The 23,163-nt window shown below is 45.6% G+C and overlaps 3 protein-coding genes across 5 annotated transcripts in view; all 3 read left to right on the forward strand.

Annotated features, from left to right (window-relative positions):
* The window catches only part of LOC308071079 (protein FAM83D-B-like), a 441,583-nt gene extending 428,257 nt beyond the window's left edge, over window positions 1–13,326 (forward strand). Inside the window, exons 2-5 of one of the 2 annotated variants that reach the window (XM_080405980.1) lie at window positions 8,776–9,718; window positions 11,556–11,723; window positions 12,308–12,432; window positions 12,680–13,326. In XM_080405980.1, coding sequence (XP_080262106.1) covers window positions 9,266–9,718; window positions 11,556–11,723; window positions 12,308–12,432; window positions 12,680–13,070 — 1,137 coding nt within the window. In that variant the 5' untranslated portion in view covers window positions 8,776–9,265 and the 3' untranslated portion in view covers window positions 13,071–13,326. Of the gene's footprint in view, window positions 1–6,902; window positions 9,719–11,555; window positions 11,724–12,307; window positions 12,433–12,679 lie in introns of those variants that run through there. The other variant, XM_080405979.1, reaches the window with a different exon arrangement.
* FAM83D (family with sequence similarity 83 member D) lies at window positions 999–6,768 on the forward strand. The gene is made up of 4 exons (XM_080405974.1): window positions 999–1,481; window positions 4,124–4,291; window positions 5,183–5,307; window positions 5,642–6,768. Exons 1-4 carry the CDS (start codon window positions 1,029–1,031, stop codon window positions 6,594–6,596), a joined length of 1,701 nt encoding a protein of 566 aa, XP_080262100.1. The 5' UTR covers window positions 999–1,028; the 3' UTR covers window positions 6,597–6,768.
* Window positions 13,327–15,611: 2,285 nt separating the features above from the next.
* The window catches only part of DHX35 (DEAH-box helicase 35), a 30,774-nt gene continuing 23,222 nt past the window's right edge, over window positions 15,612–23,163 (forward strand). The window contains exons 1-6 of one of the 2 annotated variants that reach the window (XM_080405966.1): window positions 15,612–15,871; window positions 18,081–18,214; window positions 18,619–18,711; window positions 19,552–19,629; window positions 21,568–21,672; window positions 22,926–22,987. In XM_080405966.1, coding sequence (XP_080262092.1) covers window positions 15,832–15,871; window positions 18,081–18,214; window positions 18,619–18,711; window positions 19,552–19,629; window positions 21,568–21,672; window positions 22,926–22,987 — 512 coding nt within the window. In that variant the 5' untranslated portion in view covers window positions 15,612–15,831. The remainder of the gene's footprint in view (window positions 15,872–18,080; window positions 18,215–18,618; window positions 18,712–19,551; window positions 19,630–21,567; window positions 21,673–22,925; window positions 22,988–23,163) is intronic. The other variant, XM_080405965.1, reaches the window with a different exon arrangement.

The following is a 23,163-nucleotide window of genomic DNA, read 5'->3' on the forward strand; positions in this document are numbered from 1 at the left end:
GTAAAGGATGTACAAATAAAACTTGATGAAATGTATTTTATGTGAAAAAATAATGTAAGAACTGTATTGTATTAGCAGCTTTGTGTATAAAATGGCATTTTGGCAATCAGAGTCTAATATATTTAACACTTTTTTAAAAAAAGAATATTTGATATTGTATGGAATTGACTTTATTGCTACTGTAAGTATGAAGAGATGGTTTCCTAACATGTTGAAGCAATGCGTAAAATCTTAAATTGTATGTAAAACTCATGCCAAAAGGGTATGTCCAACAGTATTAGCACCTGACTCAGCGTCTTTAATAGAGATTGAATTTTTTAATTTAAAAATTATATTAAATTTCTTTTAATAATACAAACCCGCCACGGAATTTTATTTAATTGCTTTACATTTTGGGAACCTGCTGAAGCATCCCTGCCTCAGTCAGCTGTAAGTAGAGCCGGGAATCGTCTGGAAGAGTGAATCCAGGCAGTGGGTGATGTCGCTCTTTGTTTTGCAGCAGGTAGTAACAATTTGTGATGGCCAAGCAGGAGGGCCAAGCCCCAACTGCCGTGCCTGGACTGTGGCGCCGGGGTGGCCTTAGGCCGCGGCACTCGCTAATGCGCCCCATTACGGGGTCCTTCCCGGGGGCCGCTGGGGCGAACGCGGGCAGCAGGGCCGGGGGGCTGCCACAGCGCACGCCCGGCTCAGGCCCCGAGGCCGCCTGGAGGGCGCTGGGCGTGGGGCGCGAAACGGCCGCCTCAGCCAGGCCCGAGGGGGGGGCGCAGGGGTGTGCGGCCCCCTCGGCCCAACGGGGCTGCGCGTCCCGGGGGCGGCGGCGAACGGCCCCTGCGCCGCGCTCCTCCCCGCGGGACCGGCGGGCTGCGGCGGGCGGGCGGAGCGACGCGGCGGGGCCGGGCCGCCTGCTCCGCAGCCAACCGTGGCGCGGGGCGGGCCGCGGCTGCTCCACTGGCGGCGGCGGCGGCGCGGCCCGTTTGGATTCAAAGCCGCTATAAAGGCGGCGCCGGGCCGCGCCGCGCTGCAGCGCCATGGCCAACCCGTCGCAGTGCCTGGAGGAGGGCGCCGGGCGCTGGCCGCCGCGGCCGCCCGGGCCCTACAGCGAGGCGCAGCGGCTGGCGCTGGAGGAGCTGGTGGCGGGCGGCCCCGAGGCGCTGCGGGCCTTCCTGCGGCGGGAGCAGCTGCCGCCGTTCCTCTCGGAGCCCGAGGTGCAGGCCATCGCGCGGGGCGCCCTGCCGCCCGCCGCGGCCCCGGAGCCGGCGGCCGAGCCCTCGCTCGGCGCCTCCCTCGACGCCTCGTCGCTCACCTACTTCCCCGAGCGCTCGGACCTGGAGCCGCCGGCGCTGGAGCTGGGCTGGCCGGGCTTCGCCAGCGGCGCCTTCCGCGGGCTGACGCGGGTGGAGGCGCACTTCCAGCCGGGCTGCGGGGACAGCATCTACGGCTGCAAGGAGGCGGTGCGGCGGCAGATCCGCTCCGCCCGGCAGGTGAGCGAGGGGCCCTTCCCCAGCGGCAAAACGCAGCACCGGGATGGATGAGCATCTCCCCCGTGTGACGCCTGGGGGGGCCAAGCGGCTTTAACTCGGCGAAAGCCCGGCGCGCAGGGCGTGCGGTTCCCTGCCGGCGGGGCGCACCCCGGCTCCCCCCTCCCCGGCCCCGCCGCGGGGTTCGAGCTGAGCTCGCCCGTGTGTTCAAGCAGGTTCCCTGTGCCAGGCTCCTAGCTGGTGTGCTCTGCGAGTGGATCCTGCTGGCCCTTAAAGGATGCGCCACCAAAACCGGCTTCTCTTACAAAAGGCCATCTACAGAGAGCGCCCTGCGATCACGGCTCCTTTCCTCGCCGCTTCCCTCCTTCACCTCCTTCGTTGCCCCGAGCAGCCTGCAGGCCAGCTCCTGCGGCCGCGGCGGTTGTGATCCGCTGCAGAGTATGGCTTAAAAACCATGTGGTGTCGTAACTTCTAACTGTTCTCTGTCTCCTCATTTTACCTGAGCTTACAGCCTCCAACTGTAATCCCCAGGAGGGAACCACCTTTCTCCTTAGCAGCCATTCAATTGGCTTAGCTAAAATTTAAATGTAATAGCTTCCTCTTTGGGTGGCCAGGTGAAGCAACCGCTGGCTCCTGTACTGTGCTCGCACATGGCACACCCTGAATCAGCAGCCAAGCTTCATCCCTTTCTGCGTGCAGAAACTTAGGGCGTGTGTGAGGATGACATGGACGATGGGCTTCTGGCCAGAAACGGTCACAGAGGAAACTCAGTTCTCAAAGGTTCCTTACCAGGTCGATGAGACCAGTCTAGTGACTTGTAAACTCCATGAAAACTTTTGTTTCTCCAGAAAGCTGTAGTCGTTTGTAATGTTCCTGCTTGTAGCATCTTGCCAAACGCCTTCCATCACACAAAGCCGAGAGCCGGGCAAGCTGTTCCTGCTGCTGCCGTGTACACGCCTGATCCAGGGAGTGGTTTTGTGGGCACAGAATGGACAGAAGTTTTGACCCCCTATAATTTACTGAATATCAGATGCTGTACGATGTTGCTCAGTTGTGCCTGAGTTATTCAGATTAATGTGAGGAAAGGGAAAATTCAGATGCTCTGTAGTTTCTTCTTTGCTCACTCCAGGGGGGGTAGCTTAAGTGACTAAGGGGGGACACTTGCTACCTTGCCTCTGCTATCCTGAATGGATAAGTGTGGAGAAAATGGTTTTCTTTCTCTTTTCTAAATATAACTGTACTTTTGCTCATTTTGAGTAAAAGTATATTTCTTTTTCAGCTGGTAATTCTGGGATTAGAACGCCAATGTACTGTTAATTGAATAGTCACCAGGGGTTTCCGAGGGGTTTTTAGCATGATTTGTCTGTTTTCAGGAGTTATTTTCTTACTCATCTGGTCTTGTCAAAAGCCTCTTACTTTTCTTTATCTTCCTTTGACACTTAGACAAGTGATTGGGTGGAGAAAAGCCCAAGAGGCACATAAGAAGCACAAGCACAAACTATCTTTATCTAGAAATACCAACGTGACTGTGTGTTCTACCTAAGAACTTGTCCATAGGAGCCAATCCCTTAGGGAGCAGGGCACAGGTGGGAACACAAAGCTTAGCCTGTTCTTGTGGGAAATGTTTCCTCTGAGTACAGGCAATGCCACACACAGAGCAGCTGTGTTGCATGCCTATATGCCTTGGGTGTGTTGCAGCAGCGCATGCTTATCTATCTAATAAGGGCAGGTGCCAGGTACCTGCAAGCGGTTCTGTAATTGTCCCTGATGCTGGTCTAGTGGAGAATAGAAAAGTAAGTCATGAAGCCACATCCTTTATGCCTTTGTGTCCCCTAGTAGATGTGTATTCCTGGTTTGGAAGGGTGAAAATTGTAGCACCAAAATGGTGTGTGATGTGGCTCTGAATTATCTGGAGAGGTTGTTTATAAATGTAGGACTGTTGTCTTGTCTTTGGCCCTCTGAGAGAAAAGTCTTCTCATCTTAGGACCAGCCTTCTGTAAAGAACTGTTGAGTTGAGTGAGTGGAAGGATTTCTTGTGAAGGGATGGGACGGAAACTCAGAATCCTCTAGTAGGAGTCTGGAAATAGTATATTCAGTTTATATATTGTCACATAACTCATTGATTTTTTTGGTAACTTATGTAGGGACAGCATTCCCTTCCCACCATACAAAGAGAAATCGGCTGGGGTTTGTGAGATGCTCAGCTGTGATGGTGAGGAGGCCATCTGAGTTAATTCTCCTGCAGGCAGTGGCTATCTGTGGCAGGTATGCCACACTGGGAAAACAGGAGTGGAGACGACTTGCCATTGGATTCCCGGTTCTGCTGTGATACCTTTGCCAGCATTACCGAAAGGCCAGATTACAGGATATCATATAAGAAAGCAGGATGTGAAAATGTACAAAAGCAGCAGCAGGCATGAGGAAAAACCTCTTCAGGCTTACGCTTTGCACTCCAGGACACAGAGAATTTGGAGAAACATTGTGGGAATGTAGAAATCTTTTATAATGTGCTAGGGCCTGTGCTACAGGACAAAGAAATGTGCATCTGGCCTTGGTGACAGCAGCAGGAGAAAGGGGGGGGGGGGCAATGACCTGGCCTTGTATAAAATAAAGCCCTTGAACAAGCATTGTCACTGTTCTTGCAGGTGATTGCGCTTGTGATGGATTCCTTCACAGATATTGATATCTTCAGTGACCTTCAGGATGCCTATAACAACCGCAAAGTCCCTGTCTATATCCTACTTGACCAGGACTTTCTACCACATTTCTTGGAAATGTGCAAGAATTTGGGGGTTTGTCCTGAGCAGGAAAGTGTGAGTACCAAATGTGGGTGGGTGTGGCTTGTGTTTGTTTTTTGTGGAACAGTTGATGGTTATGGATATCAAAGAAAACATCAGACCCCCTTGAAAGATTAAAGCATCCTGTTGGTTTGATAACTGATATAAAAGGGGATTTTCTGAAATGCTTTTCAGTTCCTGAAGATCAAGGCTCGATATTGAATGGTTCCAGTACAGTCTCTAGTGCAACACATGAAACTGCTCAGAAACTCTGTGAAAAACATGCAGACAAGGCACATCTACTACCCCACGCTATCCATATGTAGGGGCTACAGCCATGCTATGCAACAACCTGGCGTTCTGGGTGCAGTGCATGCTGTGATCCCTGTCCTGAAGAAGCAACAATTTCAAACATTTAATTTTGCAATATTTAAATGGCTTTATTCTTTGGCTCAAGAAGCGGCTTGCTAAGGAAAACAGAAACACGGGAAGCTCAAGGGTGGTACAGCTCTGGTAACATCTATTTATTTCCTAATACATAGTTGTTTTCTTTTAAAAGGGTTTGAATGATGTCACCGAAGTGATTTACTTAATTTCTCTGAATATAAGCTACATGGCTGTTGTTGCTTTGTTTGGACAGGCTTATGTTCACCCCAGCGACAGTTTCCCTGGGCTGGGAAACGCTCCTAGCTTTGTGGGCAGTAATTGATGAAGCTGGCTGTTCTCTCCACAGGCTTTCATAATGTAACAGAAATATAGCACTGCGTAACTAGTAACACTCACATGCAGACTGTGTAAGGAAGCTCATTTTGTTCCTGTCTTCCAAAGTGTGCATAGCATAGTTGCTTGCAGGTAGAATTGCAAATCAAAACTTTTTGGAAGTTAATTTAAATCTGATGTTACTTTTCCCCTGCTTTTCTGAAACAGATGATGAGAGTTCGAACTCTCACGGGGAACACGTACTACCTGAGGTCGGGTGCCAAAATTGTTGGGCAATCCCATGAGAAGTTCATGTTAATTGATGGCATTAGAGTGACAACAGGCTCCTACAGGCAAGTACTGGGGTTGGCTGGTGCCCAGTGAAGCTACAGAAAGGGGGAGTTCTGCAAGATTGATGTATTAACTTTGCTGTTTGCCTGGTATGCAAGTGGACTAGCTGAGTCTAAGTGGGACTAACACAAAGCTGAAAACAGCTTTGTAAAACTGCTTTATGCCACTTGTTGCTAGTAAAGCACTTGGGCATGGCTAAATAGAGCTCTTCCTGAAGAAGAGTGAATAGTCTATCAACTTTATACTTTCCTTATGCACAGCACTTCTTGCTATCTGTAACTGTATGTGTTGAAATGCACTGGCAATTAACTGTGAATCTTGGTTTGTTTTCAACAGTTTCACATGGTCCGATGGAAAGCTGAACAGCAGTAACTTGCTGCTATTGTCAGGTCAAGTGGTTGAACACTTTGACCTTCAGTTCAGGATTCTTTATGCCCAGTCGATGCCCATCAGCCCTAAATGGCCGTCCAGCTGCAGAAATAGTGGGATGTTTGATCACCTGGTGAACAGAACAGAGTCCTCTAAAGAATATACTGTGGAAGGCAATTTGAAAGCAGAATTCGCCATACTGGCTAGCACTCCAAAGAAATTGTTGAAAGAACGAGATCAGGCTGAAGATACTCCTGGAGGAAAACCTCGTAACCTGGACAACTCTTCTGTCTGTGAAGAGGAGTGGTTCAGCAATCAAGTGGCCTTGGTGGAACGGAAAAGCACATCAACTCAGACTGGCCCATGGGAAGAGAAGCCTGCAGTGATGGTGTGTAGTGTTGCCACGCAGACCAGTGCTTTAATGGCAGAAACTGGCACTCAAACTTCTGTTGCTGCTAGAATGACGGGCACTCAGACTTCAGTTTTGCTGAAGACTGCAGTGACACAGACAAAGGAAGATGAGCATACAGAAACACCCCTGCTTCACAGGAAGTTGTCAAAAGAAGGATCTTCTCTGTCTGGAAAGGCTGTATCAAGTTCTAGTCTGCGATCCCTGTCTTCATCATCATCCCAGTGCTCTCTGGCAAGCTCTACTGGTTCAGTATCTTCTCTCCGGTCCTTTGAATATTCTAGCAGTCACAGGGCAGAATATTTCCAAAAACTGCATAAAGAGAGGCAATTCCACTACTCCACTATCAGGTCAAAGCTTAGCCACATGGTGGATATCCTGTCCGGGAGGGGACGTGTGCCTGAAAACTACATGACCCAGTACACGGGAAGATGCAATCTAAAGCAGAGACGTGACATCAGTGCCAGCCTGCGCAGCCTCAGAGATGTTTCACTCTTTTCTCTGAATAAATGATTACTGTGCTGACTGCAGAACACAAGTTCCAGTCTGAAACTGCAGGCACTTTGTACCTGCTGATTCCTCCACTTTCTTCCAGCACTTTTACTTTTTTAATACATGTGTATGTTGCTCTCCGACACTATGTTTTATGCTATGCAATTTAAGCAATAAAAAAAGAGGTATTTTAGTTTTTACGGTAACTTCTTACATGTTCCTCTTATGCATTAGTGGTGAAGGTTCATTTTAATTTTGGATGTTTAACCTAAAAAGTACTCATTACTGCTTTCTAGGAGTACATATGCCCTGGCTTTGATTTATGTAAACTTGGAAAAATCTGAATCATTCTGATCTTGCTCAGAGTGGCTTTGGAGATTTATCTCACATCAAGGTATACTCAAATATATATATACACAAAAATATTGGCTTTTATTTCTACTTTCTTTGGCATGAGGGGAAGCACTTTTATAAAGAGCCATAAAGATAACTTCATTCTAAGTCTGACTTCAGTGATACATACATTACTCTTCCATCAAAGTTGTGAAGGGTCTATTGGAGCAGTTGCATGATCTTATCTTCAACTGTATCCTTTTTCTGTTTAAGCCTTCTGAAATGGACTGAGCTAACCAGCTCTTCAATTTGATCATCCTCTTGTGCCTTTGTATAGGTTATATACTCACACATTTTTATTTCCCCCTCTTTCTCTCTCATCCTCAGAAGAGCATCTTTTTAAAACTGAGACCAGAAAGTAGCAACTTAGCACTCAATGATAGCTGGTACCCATTTTAAGTACAGTCCTGATGTAAATGTTTCCAGTATTTGGGACCAAAAGCTAGATATATTTGACCTGTAAGACTATTAATGGGAATGTATTGCTGAACTCCTGGTGTTTTGTGTTTGTGAGTGGGAGATGAGGTGGTATCTGGAGTTCAGTGTCTTGCTGCAGCATGCCTGTTGTACTTCTCTGTCGGGATGACTTCAACAAACTTTGTCACTTTTGCAGCTTGTTACACTGAATTCAGGCTTAGTCTTAGCACTGTAAAACGAGTTTCTAGTTCTGGCTTAGTCTAGGAATGTCTGAGGCATCTTGCGTCCATTAAGAGATGTGCAAACAGCTTCCTTTGGAGTGAACTGAGGCAAGACAACTGCCAAGGGCACATGGCAAAGGCTCTGTTCGAAAGTAAACTGACAAATGCACTACAAAATGCTATGGGTTATGTTTAGTAGTATTGTTGCACAAGTAAGTGTAGAAGTGGAGCTCTCCCATTTTTCTCTTTAAACCGTCCTATCTGAAATATTCTGTTTCCTGCTCTGTTTATCCCCTAAGTTGGTTTGAGTAGCTGAAGTGTCACTAGTTTTTGACCATGTTCTACTTCCACTATTAAATGTCTCTGCAAAGCAACTTAACTTAAGATCCATCATCTGAACACTTGTTAGCAGTATCCTGTATGTGTGTGTGCGCTTAGCTGTGCTTGCTGGGTCTGAGCAGTGTGCAGGGTCTCTCTGAGATCTGACCTGTATTGTTATTCTTTAGACTTGCATCCCAGTCCTTCAGTGACCAACTAGTCTGAATTCTGCCAGGTCAAATCAGAGTCTGGGTTATGTATTTTCTTACTTATAGGTGCAGGTGTCCAGTAGATGGCATGTTCCAGCTGTGCCTGACTATTCCTGTCGACAGCCAATAAGTGAATAAATAGAAAAACATCCAAAACTCAGAAAGGCTGCAACCTAACTGTAGAGAGCAACACTTTATTCTACTAAAGCTGGCATTTCTCTCTCTCAAATCTATATGGGCGAAGGGGCTTCGCTACTTTTATTGCTTGGATTTCAAAGCAGCCGCTCCTTCCTTAAAACCATAAAGCAGATGAACGAAGAGGTATGGGGGAGAAAACCTCTGCCCGCACTTGTTTAAAAAGAGAAGGTACTTTCTCACTGGGTGGCTGGAGCTGGATGGGTCACGGGGAGTGAAGTGATTTGCAGAGGGAGCTGAGCTACACCTTCAAAGCCAATTCTGAGTTGCACTTCTAAGAGCTCATGTTAACTAGCTCTTGAATGTATGTAAAATCAACTTGGTTGCGCTCTGTGCTTTTTAACTTCATTACACCATGCAGCTGTTATGGTACTCTTAACAGGAACAAGAAACTGTTTACAAATAAGCTGCTTTTGCCGTGAGGGTTTTCACCTGATCATTGCTAAGGTTTTTTTTTGTTTGTTTGTTTGTTTGACATTTGGACTCTGGGTGACTAACGCAGCTGCTGCCGCTGCCCTGCTGCCGCTGCCCTGCCGCCCCGGGGGAGCGGCGCAGCCTGGGACGCGGCCGGGGGCCGTTCGCCCTCCGGGGCGGCTTTGATCCGGAGCAGGTCGGTGCAGACGGCCACGCTGGCGCTCCCTGCCCGGTGCAGGCTTTGCTGCTCCGCGGTGCCTCCCGGGCGGGGGGACGAAGCCAGCCGGCTCTCCCACCCGTGCCCTTCCCAGGGGCGCTGCGGCCCCAGCACCCCGGTCCTGCCGGGGGCGCCGCGCACGGACGTGCCCCGCGGGGAGGGGGGTGTCCCCGCTCCTCCCGCCCCCGCGCCGCTCCCTGTCGCTTGCCTCGCGTGGAAGAGGCGTGGAGGAGCCTCCCGAGCGCGGGTCCGCCCGCGGAGGAGCCGCTATAAAGGCGGCGCCGGGCCGCGCCGCGCTGCAGCGCCATGGCCAACCCGTCGCAGTGCCTGGAGGAGGGCGCCGGGCGCTGGCCGCCGCGGCCGCCCGGGCCCTACAGCGAGGCGCAGCGGCTGGCGCTGGAGGAGCTGGTGGCGGGCGGCCCCGAGGCGCTGCGGGCCTTCCTGCGGCGGGAGCAGCTGCCGCCGTTCCTCTCGGAGCCCGAGGTGCAGGCCATCGCGCGGGGCGCCCTGCCGCCCGCCGCGGCCCCGGAGCCGGCGGCCGAGCCCTCGCTCGGCGCCTCCCTCGACGCCTCGTCGCTCACCTACTTCCCCGAGCGCTCGGACCTGGAGCCGCCGGCGCTGGAGCTGGGCTGGCCGGGCTTCGCCAGCGGCGCCTTCCGCGGGCTGACGCGGGTGGAGGCGCACTTCCAGCCGGGCTGCGGGGACAGCATCTACGGCTGCAAGGAGGCGGTGCGGCGGCAGATCCGCTCCGCCCGGCAGGTGGGTGACTGCGGGCAGCGCCCGGGGGCCGCTCCGCTCCGCACCGCTGCGCCCCCAGCGCGGGCGACCCGCGGGGATGCCAGGCTCCGCCTCCGCCTTCCCCCCTGCACGGACTTGTAAAGAAACTCCTGATTCTACTTACTGCGCTCTTCTGTTATTGTGCCCCCTCCCACCCCCTTTATATTTATTAGGAGATTTGCAAGTTTTTGCGTCGTATCGGTGGAAAGCGGGTCCGTGCTTCCTGGACCTCGCCAGGCTGGCTCAGGGAGCTGTCCCCCCGGCAGCGACACCCCCCCCCACCCCCCGGCAGCGACACCCCCCCCGGCAGCGACACCTCCGGCCCGTCGAAGCCGTCGGTGCGTTCCCTGGCCCAGCGAGTGCGCCGCGAACCGGGGCCAGGCCGGGGAAAGGGCTGCGAGGGCAGCAGCTGGCTCTCCAAAACTTTAGTGAATAATCAGATATTAGCATGAAATACCATGAGAATCTTGAGTAAAAAGTTGAAGAGAAACCTCAGATCAAAATGTACCTGAAATGGAGAGGTGAGATGTGAAGAGTAGCTGGACACTAACAAATCCTTCCTTTTTTACTGTTGCTTTTCACGTTTAAAAAGTTTGAAAGACTCTGGAAAACTCAAGTTTTGGAAATAAGTTCACATTTCTCTTCTGGCAGTGCTTCAGAGAAAAAAAGACGTCCCTTCTCAGGGAAAAAACCTCTTGCCTAGGAATCGAAGACTAAATTTTTCTAACAGAACTAGACCACTGGTTTTGCCATATCTCAGAGTGAGAAAGAAACCTGAAGCAATAAATTTACTTTGCCACTGTTCTGGTTCTTCTAAGATATTCTCAGCACCCCTAAACGTCTCCACAATCAGCACAATGCTCCTGTCATACCAAAAGTTACTGATGTAGCTGAAGAAGACTAACAGCAAAATTTTTTTCCTTTCCTCATGCAAAATTTGCTTGCTTAGGTTCTTGGAGAGGTGTCAAGTCTCTGTCTGCCTTAGGTCTCAGTAGTGCTTTAGAGATGGGGATAAAGGAGAAAATGTGCAGGTTTCTGCAATTTTTTCTTGAAGTTATGTAGTAGAAAAGGGAAGGCTTTGGTAGAACCTTAGTTAAAAACCATGAGCAATGTGCTACTAAATAGCTGCAGGTGCTATCATGGCTGCTAATCAATCAGATTAGCAAAAATGAGACTTGCTAATCAACCTGCAAGAAAAGGTGTCTCTGCAGCAGGCTTTCAGGCTAGGTTGTTCATAGCTATTGACCCAAAAAAGAAACAAGTCCTGGTGAAAAAAGCTTCGATGTCTGTTGCTGAAATCGTCATAGAACATGAAATTCTATAATGCAATAACAAAAATCTTACATCATGTTATCTGCTATGAATCAGTCAAGTGACAACAAAATTGGGGCAAATAATCTTTAACAACAATTTCTGTCTATACATTCAATATTTTTTTCCTATTTAACTCTACAGGGACATGAATAAGTGATCATAGTGAAGGGGGGATGTATATTGTGTCTCCTGTACTCAGTAATCACCTTTACCAAAATACCGTTCTCTTCACAGAACTTCATTCTAATCAGTTAATTTTTTCCTTTTTCTTCTCTTTCTTGTATGTCTGTTAAATGTTTCAGCAGTCCTGTGAAAAACAGAAAGTTCCATATCACAGAAGACAGTACCATGTTCCTTCCATAACCACCAGGGGGAAAAAAAAAGGGGGGGGGGGGGGGGGGCGGTGGTGTTGGAATATGTAATTTGAAAGTCAAATTTCTCATGTGCCATCTCCTTTAGGATGCTGAGGAAACAGCCTAATGATTTCTTTTGAAACTTGTTGCAGATGATTGCCTTGGTTATGGATTCCTTCACAGATACTGATATCTTCAAAGACCTCTTGGAAGCTTGTAGCCAGCGGCAAGTTAAAGCATATATCCTTCTAGATCAGTCTTCATTTTCTCACTTTCTAAAAATGTGCAAGGATCTGGGAGTTGACCTTGAACAGGAAAAGGTGAGACTTGTCATATTTATAGGATAGAGAGTCAATCCTCTTATAAGCGTAATCTTTGAGCTATCAAAAGAAACTATTATGCCTGCTGCCACAACTTCAAATGGGGTTTATGTTGCTTTAGCTTCGTCTTGGGAGATTTAACTATTCTTGTGTAAGAAGGCAATTAATAGAAAAACTGAAATCTTTAGAAGCGGATGCTTTCTGAGAACAAATACTCATTGAATATTCAAGGGAATGCAGGAGGAATGTCCAGTTCCAAAAGCGTGACTGGAGTTGCTCAGGCTTGCTGAGACTGAAGCTGATGGAGAAACAGGTTCTCAGGAGTCTATGGAATTTGGGTTCCTCCAAGATTAGGTGACAGTTTTTTGGCACTTGCATTCTCCACAATCAGTTTATGGGTTTGCCTTTTAATGCCACCTCTTTGCCTACTAAAACGAGACAAAATTATTATTTGGTTCCTAGAGGGTGAATCTTGTGCAGCAGCTTTTGCTAGTTCATCAGTGATCGTTCCTGTTCTGTGTTACTCCTTTAAATGCAATAATTTAACTTTGAAATCCACATGATGTTTGCCGTATCTTTAACAGCTGATAAGAATTCGAAATATCACTGGGAAAACATACTACACGAGGTCGGGTGCCAAAATTGTTGGAAAGGTCTGTGAAAAGTTCATGTTAATTGATGGCATTAGAGTGACAACAGGCTCCTACAGGCAAGTGCCCATTTCCTTCTGTGACTTAACATGATTTTATTACGTGGAAAGGGAAAACAGCCATGTTGCAAAACTGTTTTCCTTATCAGAGTTTGTGTGTAACATTTGTCCTAAAAAGAGCACACTGCTCATCATGTGGATTATAAGAATGATTTAATGAAATGCAGTGAAAGAGAATTTTCAGTTAATACTTTGTTTGCTGTTTACTTTTAATTAACTCGGAATTTTCTCATTCTTCCATTGCTAGTTTTACGTGGACAGATGGGAAGCTGAACAGCAGTAACATTTTGATCCTGTCAGGCCCTGTAGTTGCACACTTTGACCTGGAGTTTCGGATTCTTTATGCACGGTCAAAGCCTATCAACCTCAAAGAGTTATCCAGCTGCAAGAAGAAGAACGTGTTGGACCAGCTGGTCAGGATAACAGTGGCTTCTAGAGACTTGACCAGGGAAAACTTCCTGAGAATGGAGTTTTTGTATCTTAGAGCATTTGTAGGAAATCTAAAAAGGAAGCGAAGCTGGCTGCATGCCTCAAGGGAGGCAGTCTACGTGTCAAATAACGCAATGCATGCCTCTCCTCCACTGACAAAGAGGAATGGCTCTCTAGTTATGAGGCCACACTGGATCATAGAGAGATGAAATGCATGTTCACTTGGGAGTGAGAAGCAGAACCTCAGGAACCGCATCCAGCCGTCCATGTCCAGTACTGTCTTACTGTATGGTTGTGAAAGCAGCTGGGAAACAAACCTCAAACTGAGAGAAAGTGATACTGGAATTGTGGTTTTGTTTGAACACCACTCTAATTCAGATCAAAAGACACAATTATGGTATTGTCTTAGGCTCAGATGTGTTTTTTTGAAATAAAACCAAACTCTTAACACCTGGAAAGCCATTACTGACTTTTAGTATTCTGTCAGATTTTCATTTTTCAACCTGTTCTTACATGTTTTAAGCTGATGGGTTACCAGTGTCTTAGCTCGGTAGCTCAAACCTTTTTTTTTTTTTTTTTTTTTTTTTTTTTTTTTGTTTTGGTTTTTTTTTGTTTGTTTGTTTGTTTTAAGGAATCCAGGTATAGAAAATAATATTGCTTAAAAGTCTTCCAAAGATGAATAGCAGCACTGCTGTACAGCTCCCAAATCAGTCTAAGCTTTGTCTTGTGTTATGTAAACTCTCCACGAACTGTTTCATGACACAGACCTGATGTGGAGTAACCATAATCTAGAAACAAGTAGGTCGGTACCATGCTACTAGTCCTCAAATATTACTTTTTTTTTTTTTTTTTTTTTTACGTGAAGCTGTCCTGCAAGGCAGCATGAGCTAACATGTCAGGCAAACAAGGCTTTTGCAATGACTGAATTTCAAATTACCTTTTCTTAATTGTAAGAATACTTGGATTGTTGGACATCACACAATGAATGCATGCAAGGGATAGTATTGCTAAGAACTTACTATGTTTGGAGCAGAGCCAAATGAGACCACTTTCTTGGTGTTACTATATATACTTTTTGGTTTCTTTATAGTTGCTGCTGCTGGCTGATCTTGAAGGAAAAATTGAGTAGATCTGAAATCTGTCAAGCTGCTGCTACTTCTCAAAAGCCTTACTTCCAGACATGCAACAACATGGAAGTCAGAAGTAGAACCATTTCTTCTTAAGGTTTCATTCAAGTTTGATTACTTTTTTAAATAAAAACCTCCATCCATTTATGGAGAAAACCAAAAAAACCCAAATTAATAAACCATCTTCCTAAGCAGTTGTACATTGAGGTTCTCAAGTTCCAGCAGTCTGACAGTGCAGAAACTTGTTAGTCCAACTGTGGCAGCTGTGGCAAAAGGTACACAATTCCTCTTCTTGAGGCTCTTGCTACTGCAGAAAACTCAGGTGTATGCTTGCGTAGGTGTCGTGTGGGTTCTGGGCTTTGAAGGGGAATGTTGAAACTTATCTGGGGTATTTCATATGCATTTCTGCTAAGCATCAGCAGGATAACATTAAATTGGACATGTGGAACTTACAAAACTGGTCTTTATGAGCAATGCAATAATGTACTGATTAGGATACAATGAATCTGTGCCCTTTTTCTTCTACATTTACAATCATGGAAATGAAATAGTTCTGACTCTCCTAATCTGTAAATGATCAATAGTTTATAGTTTAATAGTCTTAACTTTCATCCAAATGTAAAGAAGTTTGAAGTATGTATTTTTGTTCTTAACTATATTTTCCATAAACACAAACCCCCATACAATGTTGTACTCTATGTAAGATACTGGTTTTGCAATCTTATTTTCACAACAATTATCTGTGTATGTTTTCTCAAATATAAGTTTTTACCTTTGTTATTCGTCTCATTGCTTTAATACTTTCCATGCGCCGTTAGTAGGACTTTTTTTCAGCAGTTGCTAATATATTGATAATACAAAGTACTGTGGTAAAAGTTGTGTTTATTTTTGATAGAGTGGACTTCATCTGAAAAGTACATTGAAATATATAGCTAGAATTTTAAGAATGTCTTTAATTATTACTGAAGAACTTATTTTTCCAAGTGGTTAACCTAAAGACTTAGCGTAACAAGTGACCATGAGGTCTGCATTAATCACAGCTGCACTGCTAGTGTGTCAAGTTATTAATGAAAATGACAATGAATAATAAGACTATAAAAAGTGATGAGGTTTTTCCCTAAGCATGACATTTTGTCAGCATTACTGAACTTAGGAAAAAGTGGGGGGTTTGGGGTTTTGTTTTACTCCAGCCTATGCTTAAGTCATCTACATTAAATTTGATTTGATAATGACTTTCATGGGCTGTAATGAGCCTGTGATAGGGCGCCACTGGATCTACTTACTATTACTGTAATTGTTTTCTTTCTAGTCCTTCAGCTGCCTGGTGTGAAGTGCAATAGCTGTGGTACATAGCGCGGAGGCATCCTTCATGTGGAGAATGGAAGCGATTAGCTTCACTTAATTAATGAGATGAGGACTTTCTGGAAGCAGTCTTTCAATCTGGTTAAATCCAAGGTTCTCCCCCTGGTTATACACTTCACGTTAGTACTAGGAGTAGTATCTGGTGGGCTTGGCTCAGACACCTCCGGGCCTGCATTATCTCACTCTTCCTCTGTGCTCGGAGGGGAAGGGCAGGTTTCAGTCCCACTGCAGAACGGTTTTATGAGCCGGGTTTCCTCAGCAACACTTCTACGTGTTTAAGAGCACGGATCTCGCCCACGGCGTCATAAACCGGGAGTCGTTCTGGCCGTCAACACACGGAAACGTCCAAAGCTTCAGCCGTTCATGCTGGGGGCCGGGACAGGCGCTGGGGCCGGCGGGCCGCTCCGGGCACCATGGCAACGGGCAGCGCGTCACGCAGGCCCGGCCCCGCCGCCACTTCCGCTTGCCCTCTCACCCCAAGATGGCGGCGCCCGTGGGACCGGTGAAGTTTTGGAAGCCGGGTGAGGGGCGCGGGGAGTGGCGGGCCCGGGGCGGCGGGCCGTGCGTTGTGGGGGGGCTCCTCCGCCGGCTGTCTGTGGCGGGGGCCGGAGCGAAAGCCGCGGCGCTGCCTCCCCCCCTCCCTCCCGCAGTGCGAGCAAGGTCGGGGGTCGAACAGATGTGAGACACCGAGGGCAGCGGAGCAGCGCCCCGTCCCCGCAGCGCCCCGTCCCCCCGCGGCCCAGGGCAGCAGGGCGGGGAGGTCCCTGTGGCTCCAGCCGGGCGCTGCCCGGCACCGGGGTGGCAGGGGAGGTGTCGCAGCCCACCCTCAACCTGCCGGCAGCGGGGGGGGCGGTCAGTGCGGTGGGTCTGCGGCCCTTGGGGGGGCCGCTCGGCGGGCTGGAGAGAGGCGCAGCGGAGCCCCAGGGAGTGGGGCGAAGGAAGGGGGGCGCGAAGTGCGGCCCCTGAGGGGGAGCAGCCCCGGGGCTGCTCAGCAGGGAAGGACCTGGGGTCCTGCGGGCTGCAGGCTGGGCCGTCGGTCAGCCCTGGAGCAAAGAAGGTGACCTGCGGTGTGAGGGGAGCGCCGCTCTTGGGCTGAGCGGGGCGATCCTTCCCTCAGCCCGGGGAAGGCCGTACGGGGGGATCCCTGGGCTCCCCAGCACCAGCAGGACGCGGGCTTGCTGAAGGAGGCCCGCGAGTGAAGGGCTACAACGCTGGTTGAGAGACTGGGGCGGGCAGTGTGCGGGGGGGCTGAGGAGCTGGGGCTGCACAGCCTGGAGGGGTCCCAGGAGGATCTTTTTGATGTATATAAATACCCGATAGGGGGTTGTAAAGAAAGTGAAGCCAGATTCTTCTTGGTAGCGCCTACTGACAGCACAAGAGGCAGTGGGCACAAGCCAAAATATGAGAAAGTCAGCTTAAACATGAGAGAAACCTTTTCTGCTGTGGGGGTGATCGGGCGGGCTGCGGGGTCCCCAGCCCAACTGAAGGAGGACCTGAGCCACCACGGGCAGAGTGCTGAGCAGCGTGCTGGTGTGGAAGGTCTCCGGAGGTCCCTCCCAGCCTCTGCCGTGGCTCTGTGACTGTTCCCTCGGGATCTGGGCAGTTGTGTGCCTTCCCATGCACTTACCCCAAAGGGGAGCCCGGTGGGTCTGAGTTTGGCAATTCTTTTTGTAATGTGTCACTGTGTTGTGCTGCAAAGTTATTCCAGAGTCAAGATTAGTTCAGCAAACAGCTTCTTAATCATTTGGATATTATAGTAATATATGTTTATATGCAATATGTGTGTATATATAGATATAGTAACACGTTGACAGTAAGGTATTAAAAAATAAAGCATATAAAAAACGCTGTGAAAGATAATCAGTGGCTGATGAGAAGCAGTATCTATTACTTCATTGATTTGTCAAGGTGCAGATATTCAAGTCCCTGGTTCTTAACTTCCCCATCTGTCCTGGGGAGTGAATAGTAATTGGAATCATTGCTAATTACTCTTAATGTTGGATCAATTTGTTATAAAGCTTGCTTGGCAGATTTTAACAGGGACTATTTAAACAGTGGGAAAAGCCCAAACAAGCAAATCGTACAAAACGAGGGAACCCTCTTTGCGCTCAGACTTTCCCAGTTAAATCTGCAGCTGGTAATATATTCCACTATTGACATGAGGTTTTGTTTCTAGTTCACTTGCATGATTCATCTTTTTCAGTTGTCAGTAGTTTTATGATAACCTGCAGCAGCAATAAATCAAGTTTCAGTAGCTGAAGTGAAGTGGCAGATCTCGTAAGTGGGCAAGGCTGAATGTTTATACAGCTGATCTTAGTCAAGGGAAGTTCTGTTACACATCTGACAGGCTGGCTTAAAATCCATGGACATCTGAGAAGGGCATTGAAGGCACATCTGAACTTTTGCACAGAAAAAGAAGAAAGTTTGCAAGATCTTGCTGTGTATTTTTCCTATGTGCTTTTTTTCCTCCTTTATCGTCTTTAAAAAATTCAAATACTTACTCACATTAGATATCTTTCTTTTTAGCCAGCAGGAGACACATTTAGTTTGAAAGAATTTCTGCATGTTTACTGTTCGTTATTTTTAAAATTATTTTCTAGAAAAGTTAGTCTTTTGATGTATGCTAGTACCCTTGATTCCTCATTCTAAGGAACATGTCTATTTTGTTTGTATTGTGATACACTAGGCAGAAGTGCATTCTTCCAGTCAAAATTAACTTATGTCATCTAGGCACGGAAGGTCCTGGTGTCAGTGTCTCAGAGGAGAGACAGAGTCCTGCTGAGAGTAGCGGCATAACTGTTATCTATAATCCTTATGCGTCCCTTTCGATTGAGCAACAAAGACAAAAGCTGCCTGTTTTCAAGGTACAGAAGTTCTTTTTGATATATCAAATCTGTTGTGTGATATCTGGCTCTTTTATGTTGTGTTTTTGGTTGTTGTTTTTTGTTTTTTTTTTTGTGAAAGAGCAGTATAGAATCACTTTACAACATAAAATAACAATTGTATGACCTTATTGTCTTTATTTGTTGGAATTGATTGTCCTGTGTGAAAACTGTTACTGACGGTTTTATAGGCTTTGTAGATTTGTTATTTACTATATGTTGTATGTGTCACTGATAGATTTTAACAAACTGTTTAGCTTTCAACAGTAAACTCCACGTAAAATGAGTTTACTTTGTCTGTTGATACGTAAATATTGTAATTTAAATTATTTTCTTATTTTTGTATACATCTGTTTTTGATACTTAAATGTCATCCTCTCTTTCAGCTAAGAAATCACATACTTTATCTAGTGGAGAACTATCAAACTCTGGTGATTGTTGGGGAAACAGGTTGTGGGAAATCAACACAGATTCCACAAGTAAGTGTCTGTTTAACTCGGTAAAAGCAGGTATTCCTTCAGGGAATTTCACATGAAATGTTAAACTAACGACCTAGACCTGCACTGTGTGAATGGAATTCACCTGTGCTTGTGTGTGTGACCAAAAGGAGAGAAACATAAGGAGAAAACAGCGGAAGCTGGCGTATCTGTAGCATTACACCTTCTTCCACTACAGGAAAGGACCATACCAAACAAGTAAGTTTACGCTGGTACAAATAGTAGTCATGTTGCTATAGGACGTGTTTATTACTCTGTTGCAATCATGTTTAAAATTTTGTTGAGAATATGTTTTTAAGAAGGAAAAAAGGGACATTTTCTTTATGAGCTTTCCTCTTGGAAATTTTTGCGATATTGCATTTTTTGTGGCTTTGTAAAATTTTCTCCTTTGTGACAGGAACAAAAAAGGTCTGAGAATGGTTCAAAGTTAGTTCTTGATTTTTAACTTAAAAAATTGCAGACTAATGAAAAATGTCATCTGCTTCTTTATGAGCACAGGACTTGTGCTGTTGAGCTTTTTTTCTTAAAGTGTTTATAAAATAAAGAAGGGGAAAAATGAAGTAATTAAAAAATACTTGAGACCCAAAGAACTGCTCTTAGATGCTTTCTGAAAGCATATGTGCTTAGGAAGTAGGTATTACACTGTATTACTTTTACTGGTGAGATTAATAATGCACAGAATCTCTTAAGTAACTGATTTGCCTAAGGTCATGTATCAGTTATTTTCAGAACCAGAAAAAAACATGTCATGTGGAGAACTAACACCTTGCGGTAATTGCAGTGTGACCAATTCATTTCTTGTCCTCAATATTTGTTTTGCAGTACCTAGCAGAAGCTGGATGGACAGCTGAAGGAAGAGTTGTTGGAGTGACGCAGCCTCGTCGGGTTGCTGCTGTTTCAGTGAGTTTCTCCGTGTCCAAATTTTCCCAGTTTGTTGTCATTATAACCCGCAGTTTATTAGCAGGTTTTGCTGAATAGCAGGAATCACAGCTGCATGAGCTCCTGCATAAATAGATGTTTCTGCTTATCGTCCTCACAAAAGGAGGACAACAACTTGTACTCTCTGTTAATAGCCTGCACAGAAAGCATCCAGTGTTCCTTGTCTTCATAGCTGCTGCCAAACACTGACTTGGTGGGCTGAAGTTTCTGCTGCAGCATTCTTTTCGTACTGAACACTAAGGTGCCATTTCATAACCCTCTTTTTGCGTGGTCTTCTTCATTGCTGGCACCTGCAACAAATCCGTTTGTGTATCTGGTAAAAATGTAGTAGGCTGAGCAGCTGTACAGCTTGCTGTTTCATCTCATCCAGTATTTTTTGACCAGATCCAACATGGTTAAGCCTCTAGCAGCAATTTGCATCTTGCGCTTTGGGCTGTCTGCCTGCAGTGTCCTCCCCTTTCTCCTTCACAGGACATGCAGCTGACAGTGCAAGGTTCTACGGGAGATGTGTATGCTGCAATGATTTCTCACAACAAACTTACTTCTCTTTTCCCTTTCGTGTCTTAACACATTATTTTTAAGCTTCAAATAAAAAGAATACTCAATTAGGGCTTAGTATATAGGCACAGTAGGGTTTTTCTTTAAGAATGTTGTTGCAGACTGGCTAGACTGTATGGCTATTGCAGGGAGATGAGAGATATAATTCATGATTTACTACTTTGTCTTGAACTGAAAGTGATCTTTTAATAGGTGTTCTTGTCTGCTTTCCCATCTAGAGTATGGGAGTTGTTAGAGTAAAGATAGGTAGTTGCACAGAATAAGGCATAGTTTAGAAATACCTGAACTTCTGTTTGTTCAGACTAACAATTATCCTTATCACTTGGGCTGAAAGTGATGGAGTGATAGGATTCCAAGTAATATCATTAATTCACTGCCTGTTGTTATTGTTTAGAACAGGGGTCCTCAAACTACGGCCTATGGGCCGGATATGGCCCCCCAGGTCCTCGATCCGGCCCCCAGTATTTACAGAAAGCCCCGACTGGGGGTTGCAGGGGGAAACCAAGCAGCCGCAGATATCTGACTTCCTGCCACTTAATCCGCATGCCGGCCCCTTGTTCAAAAAAGTTTGAGGACCCCTGGTTTAGAATGTCACTCAAATGACTGCAAGTAACTTGCACTTGGAATTCTACATACACAATGCATGTATTGTGGAGCTTTCTTGTGTCTTTAGCTGTTAAATGTCTTTGTGGCTTGCTGAAACTGTGGCCTGATAATACCTAATATTCTGTAGAGTAAGTCTGAGTAACTCAAGATTTTTAGCTAAATCTGCTATTGGCTTAAAACTTGCCCAGGGTAGTATTGTTCCAAAAATTGTTGCGTTTAATTATTCTGCCAGTTCTCTGTCTGTTTTCTGCATGGAAGATTCTGTGTTATGAAAAGTACAATAGATCTTTATTTAAAAAAAATAAAAATCTGAGTAATTTCAGGGACAGATCAGCTTAACTTAAAACTTTTTTCTGCATGCCATTTTCCCTTTTTGCACAGCAACTGTGTTCGTAAATTGCGGTCCTGCAATTGGCAGTACATGGGCCTTCCCCAGCACTGTGGTGGGTTGCCTTCATAGGTCTGTCAGAGTGCATATCACAGAAAGGTGCCTCTGTAGCTTTCCTGAATAGAAGCAGCATGAAACAGGTTTATTAAGTGACACTAAAACATTTTAAAAGTATTTACCACTTGTAAGTTCAATATGCACCATTTTGTCAAACACGATTTTGTGTTTGAACATGAACAAATAATTCTTTGGAAGCACTAGCTCTGTTCCTGTTTTGATGTCAATTCTCTTAATGATACAGTGAAGAAATGAGCTGTCTCTCGTTTATAAGAATTTTTTTTTCTCAGGTTGCAGGCCGAGTTGCTGATGAAAGAGGTGCGGTGTTGGGGCATGAAGTTGGATATTGTATTCGGTTTGATGACTGCACGGATCCACAGGCTACAAGAATTAAGGTGAAACATGAACAGTATGTGGTTACTCTGAAAGGATTAGCTGAAACTCTTCAAGTACTTTTGCAAAATTTATGAGAACCTTGTGATTCCCAATAAAGAGAATAGATAGCATTTCAGTTTTCCAGGTGGGTACCCCAAAAGTGTGCTTCAAATGGTTGTGGCTATCCAAACCTTAATAAAAAGAGTACATGTTCTATTCTGCTAGTCTGGCAGTCACCATTTTAAAACTAAAGGATTTTTTCATGTTGGGTATGGCCAGATGTTGGTGCAGTGTTAGTGTGACCTGATACGTCACTCAAAGTCGTAGTGAAAGCCTGCAATGAATCACAGCTAAAGTATCCTCACCACCCTAAAAATAGATTTTGATTAAAAGCGCAGATAAAACATAAGATGAGTAGGCTAACAGAGTAATTTGATGTGGATTAAATAGCAAGCTTTGCAGCTGTTCTTTAGAGCTGTAAGTAATATTAATGTTGCTTGTGTTGGTACGGACAAGAGTTTGCTTTAGTTATGATGGAATAGCAGTGATGATGAATAAGACAATTAACTTTCTGAGGCTAGTAGCCCTTCTAAAGTGAAAGAAATGGAGATGCTTGTTCATTAAACGCAGCTGAAATCTTTTTTTTTTTTAGTGTGATGATTAATCATTTGGAGTTGGAAATTTGGAGGTTTTTACCTTGCACACCAGTTCTTGCCTAGTTCAAGGCCACAGTTGGAGTCTCAGGTCAAACTACTATTTGATGGCTACATAAAGCTGGTGGGTTTCCACTGGCTAGTAGGAAGAAAGTATTAAATTAAAATGTCACATATTGTTGAGATGTCAAGATTTGTGTTCAGATGAGAAGTGTGTGATAAATATTAGCCTACTTTGAGAGGGTCAGGACTCGACTGACATACAGAATTTTATTGGTAGAGCAGGTTAGCAGGTTAGACAAGAGTGAAGAAACTTCTATTGCCATGTTCCAGTGCTGCCAATCTGTTGGATTTTTTTCAATACAAAAATAACTAATTAAAAAAAAATCAATACTGATTAAAAAGCAATCACTTTGCTTTTTATCTCTAGGTTAGCACTCAGAAATACATATTTAGATTCCATAGCTGAACATTGATCAATTTAATAGATCATTAGAAAGTTAAAGGCAAGGAAAAATTCAGGCAAAAGCCTGGAAAATAATCTTTAAAATCACATGGCTAATCAAGTTACCTTGAGAGGGTGGGTTTTTTTTTATATTTTTCTTTGCATTCACTTTTAGTTTCTTACTGATGGTATGCTGGTGAGGGAGATGATGGCTGATCCTTTATTAACAAGATACAGGTAAGGAAAACTGAAATGAATGCTTGCTGAAGTGTAATCTGGTAAAAAACTGCATTTGTTTTAGACCAAGGTGTGGTTATTGTAAATCAAGCGCCAAAAGATGTGAAAATTATTTTAGGAATTTGATTTCTTGATGTTGTAAAGACTGTTAGAAAATCAGTTGATCATTGCAGCAT

This window comes from Falco punctatus (assembly GCF_963210335.1).
Source record: "Falco punctatus genome assembly, chromosome: 10".
Classification (NCBI taxonomy): Eukaryota; Metazoa; Chordata; class Aves; order Falconiformes; family Falconidae; genus Falco; species Falco punctatus.

Excerpts from the sequence above, each read along its gene's own strand:
- FAM83D (XM_080405974.1), top strand. The coding sequence starts at position 1,029 with ATGGCCAACCCGTCGCAGTGCCTGGAGGAGGGCGCCGGGCGCTGGCCG. Across the intron at positions 1,482-4,123 it reads AGATCCGCTCCGCCCGGCAG|GTGATTGCGCTTGTGATGGA; the intron begins GTGAGCGAGGGG and ends CTGTTCTTGCAG. Across the intron at positions 4,292-5,182 it reads TTTGTCCTGAGCAGGAAAGT|ATGATGAGAGTTCGAACTCT; the intron begins GTGAGTACCAAA and ends TTTCTGAAACAG.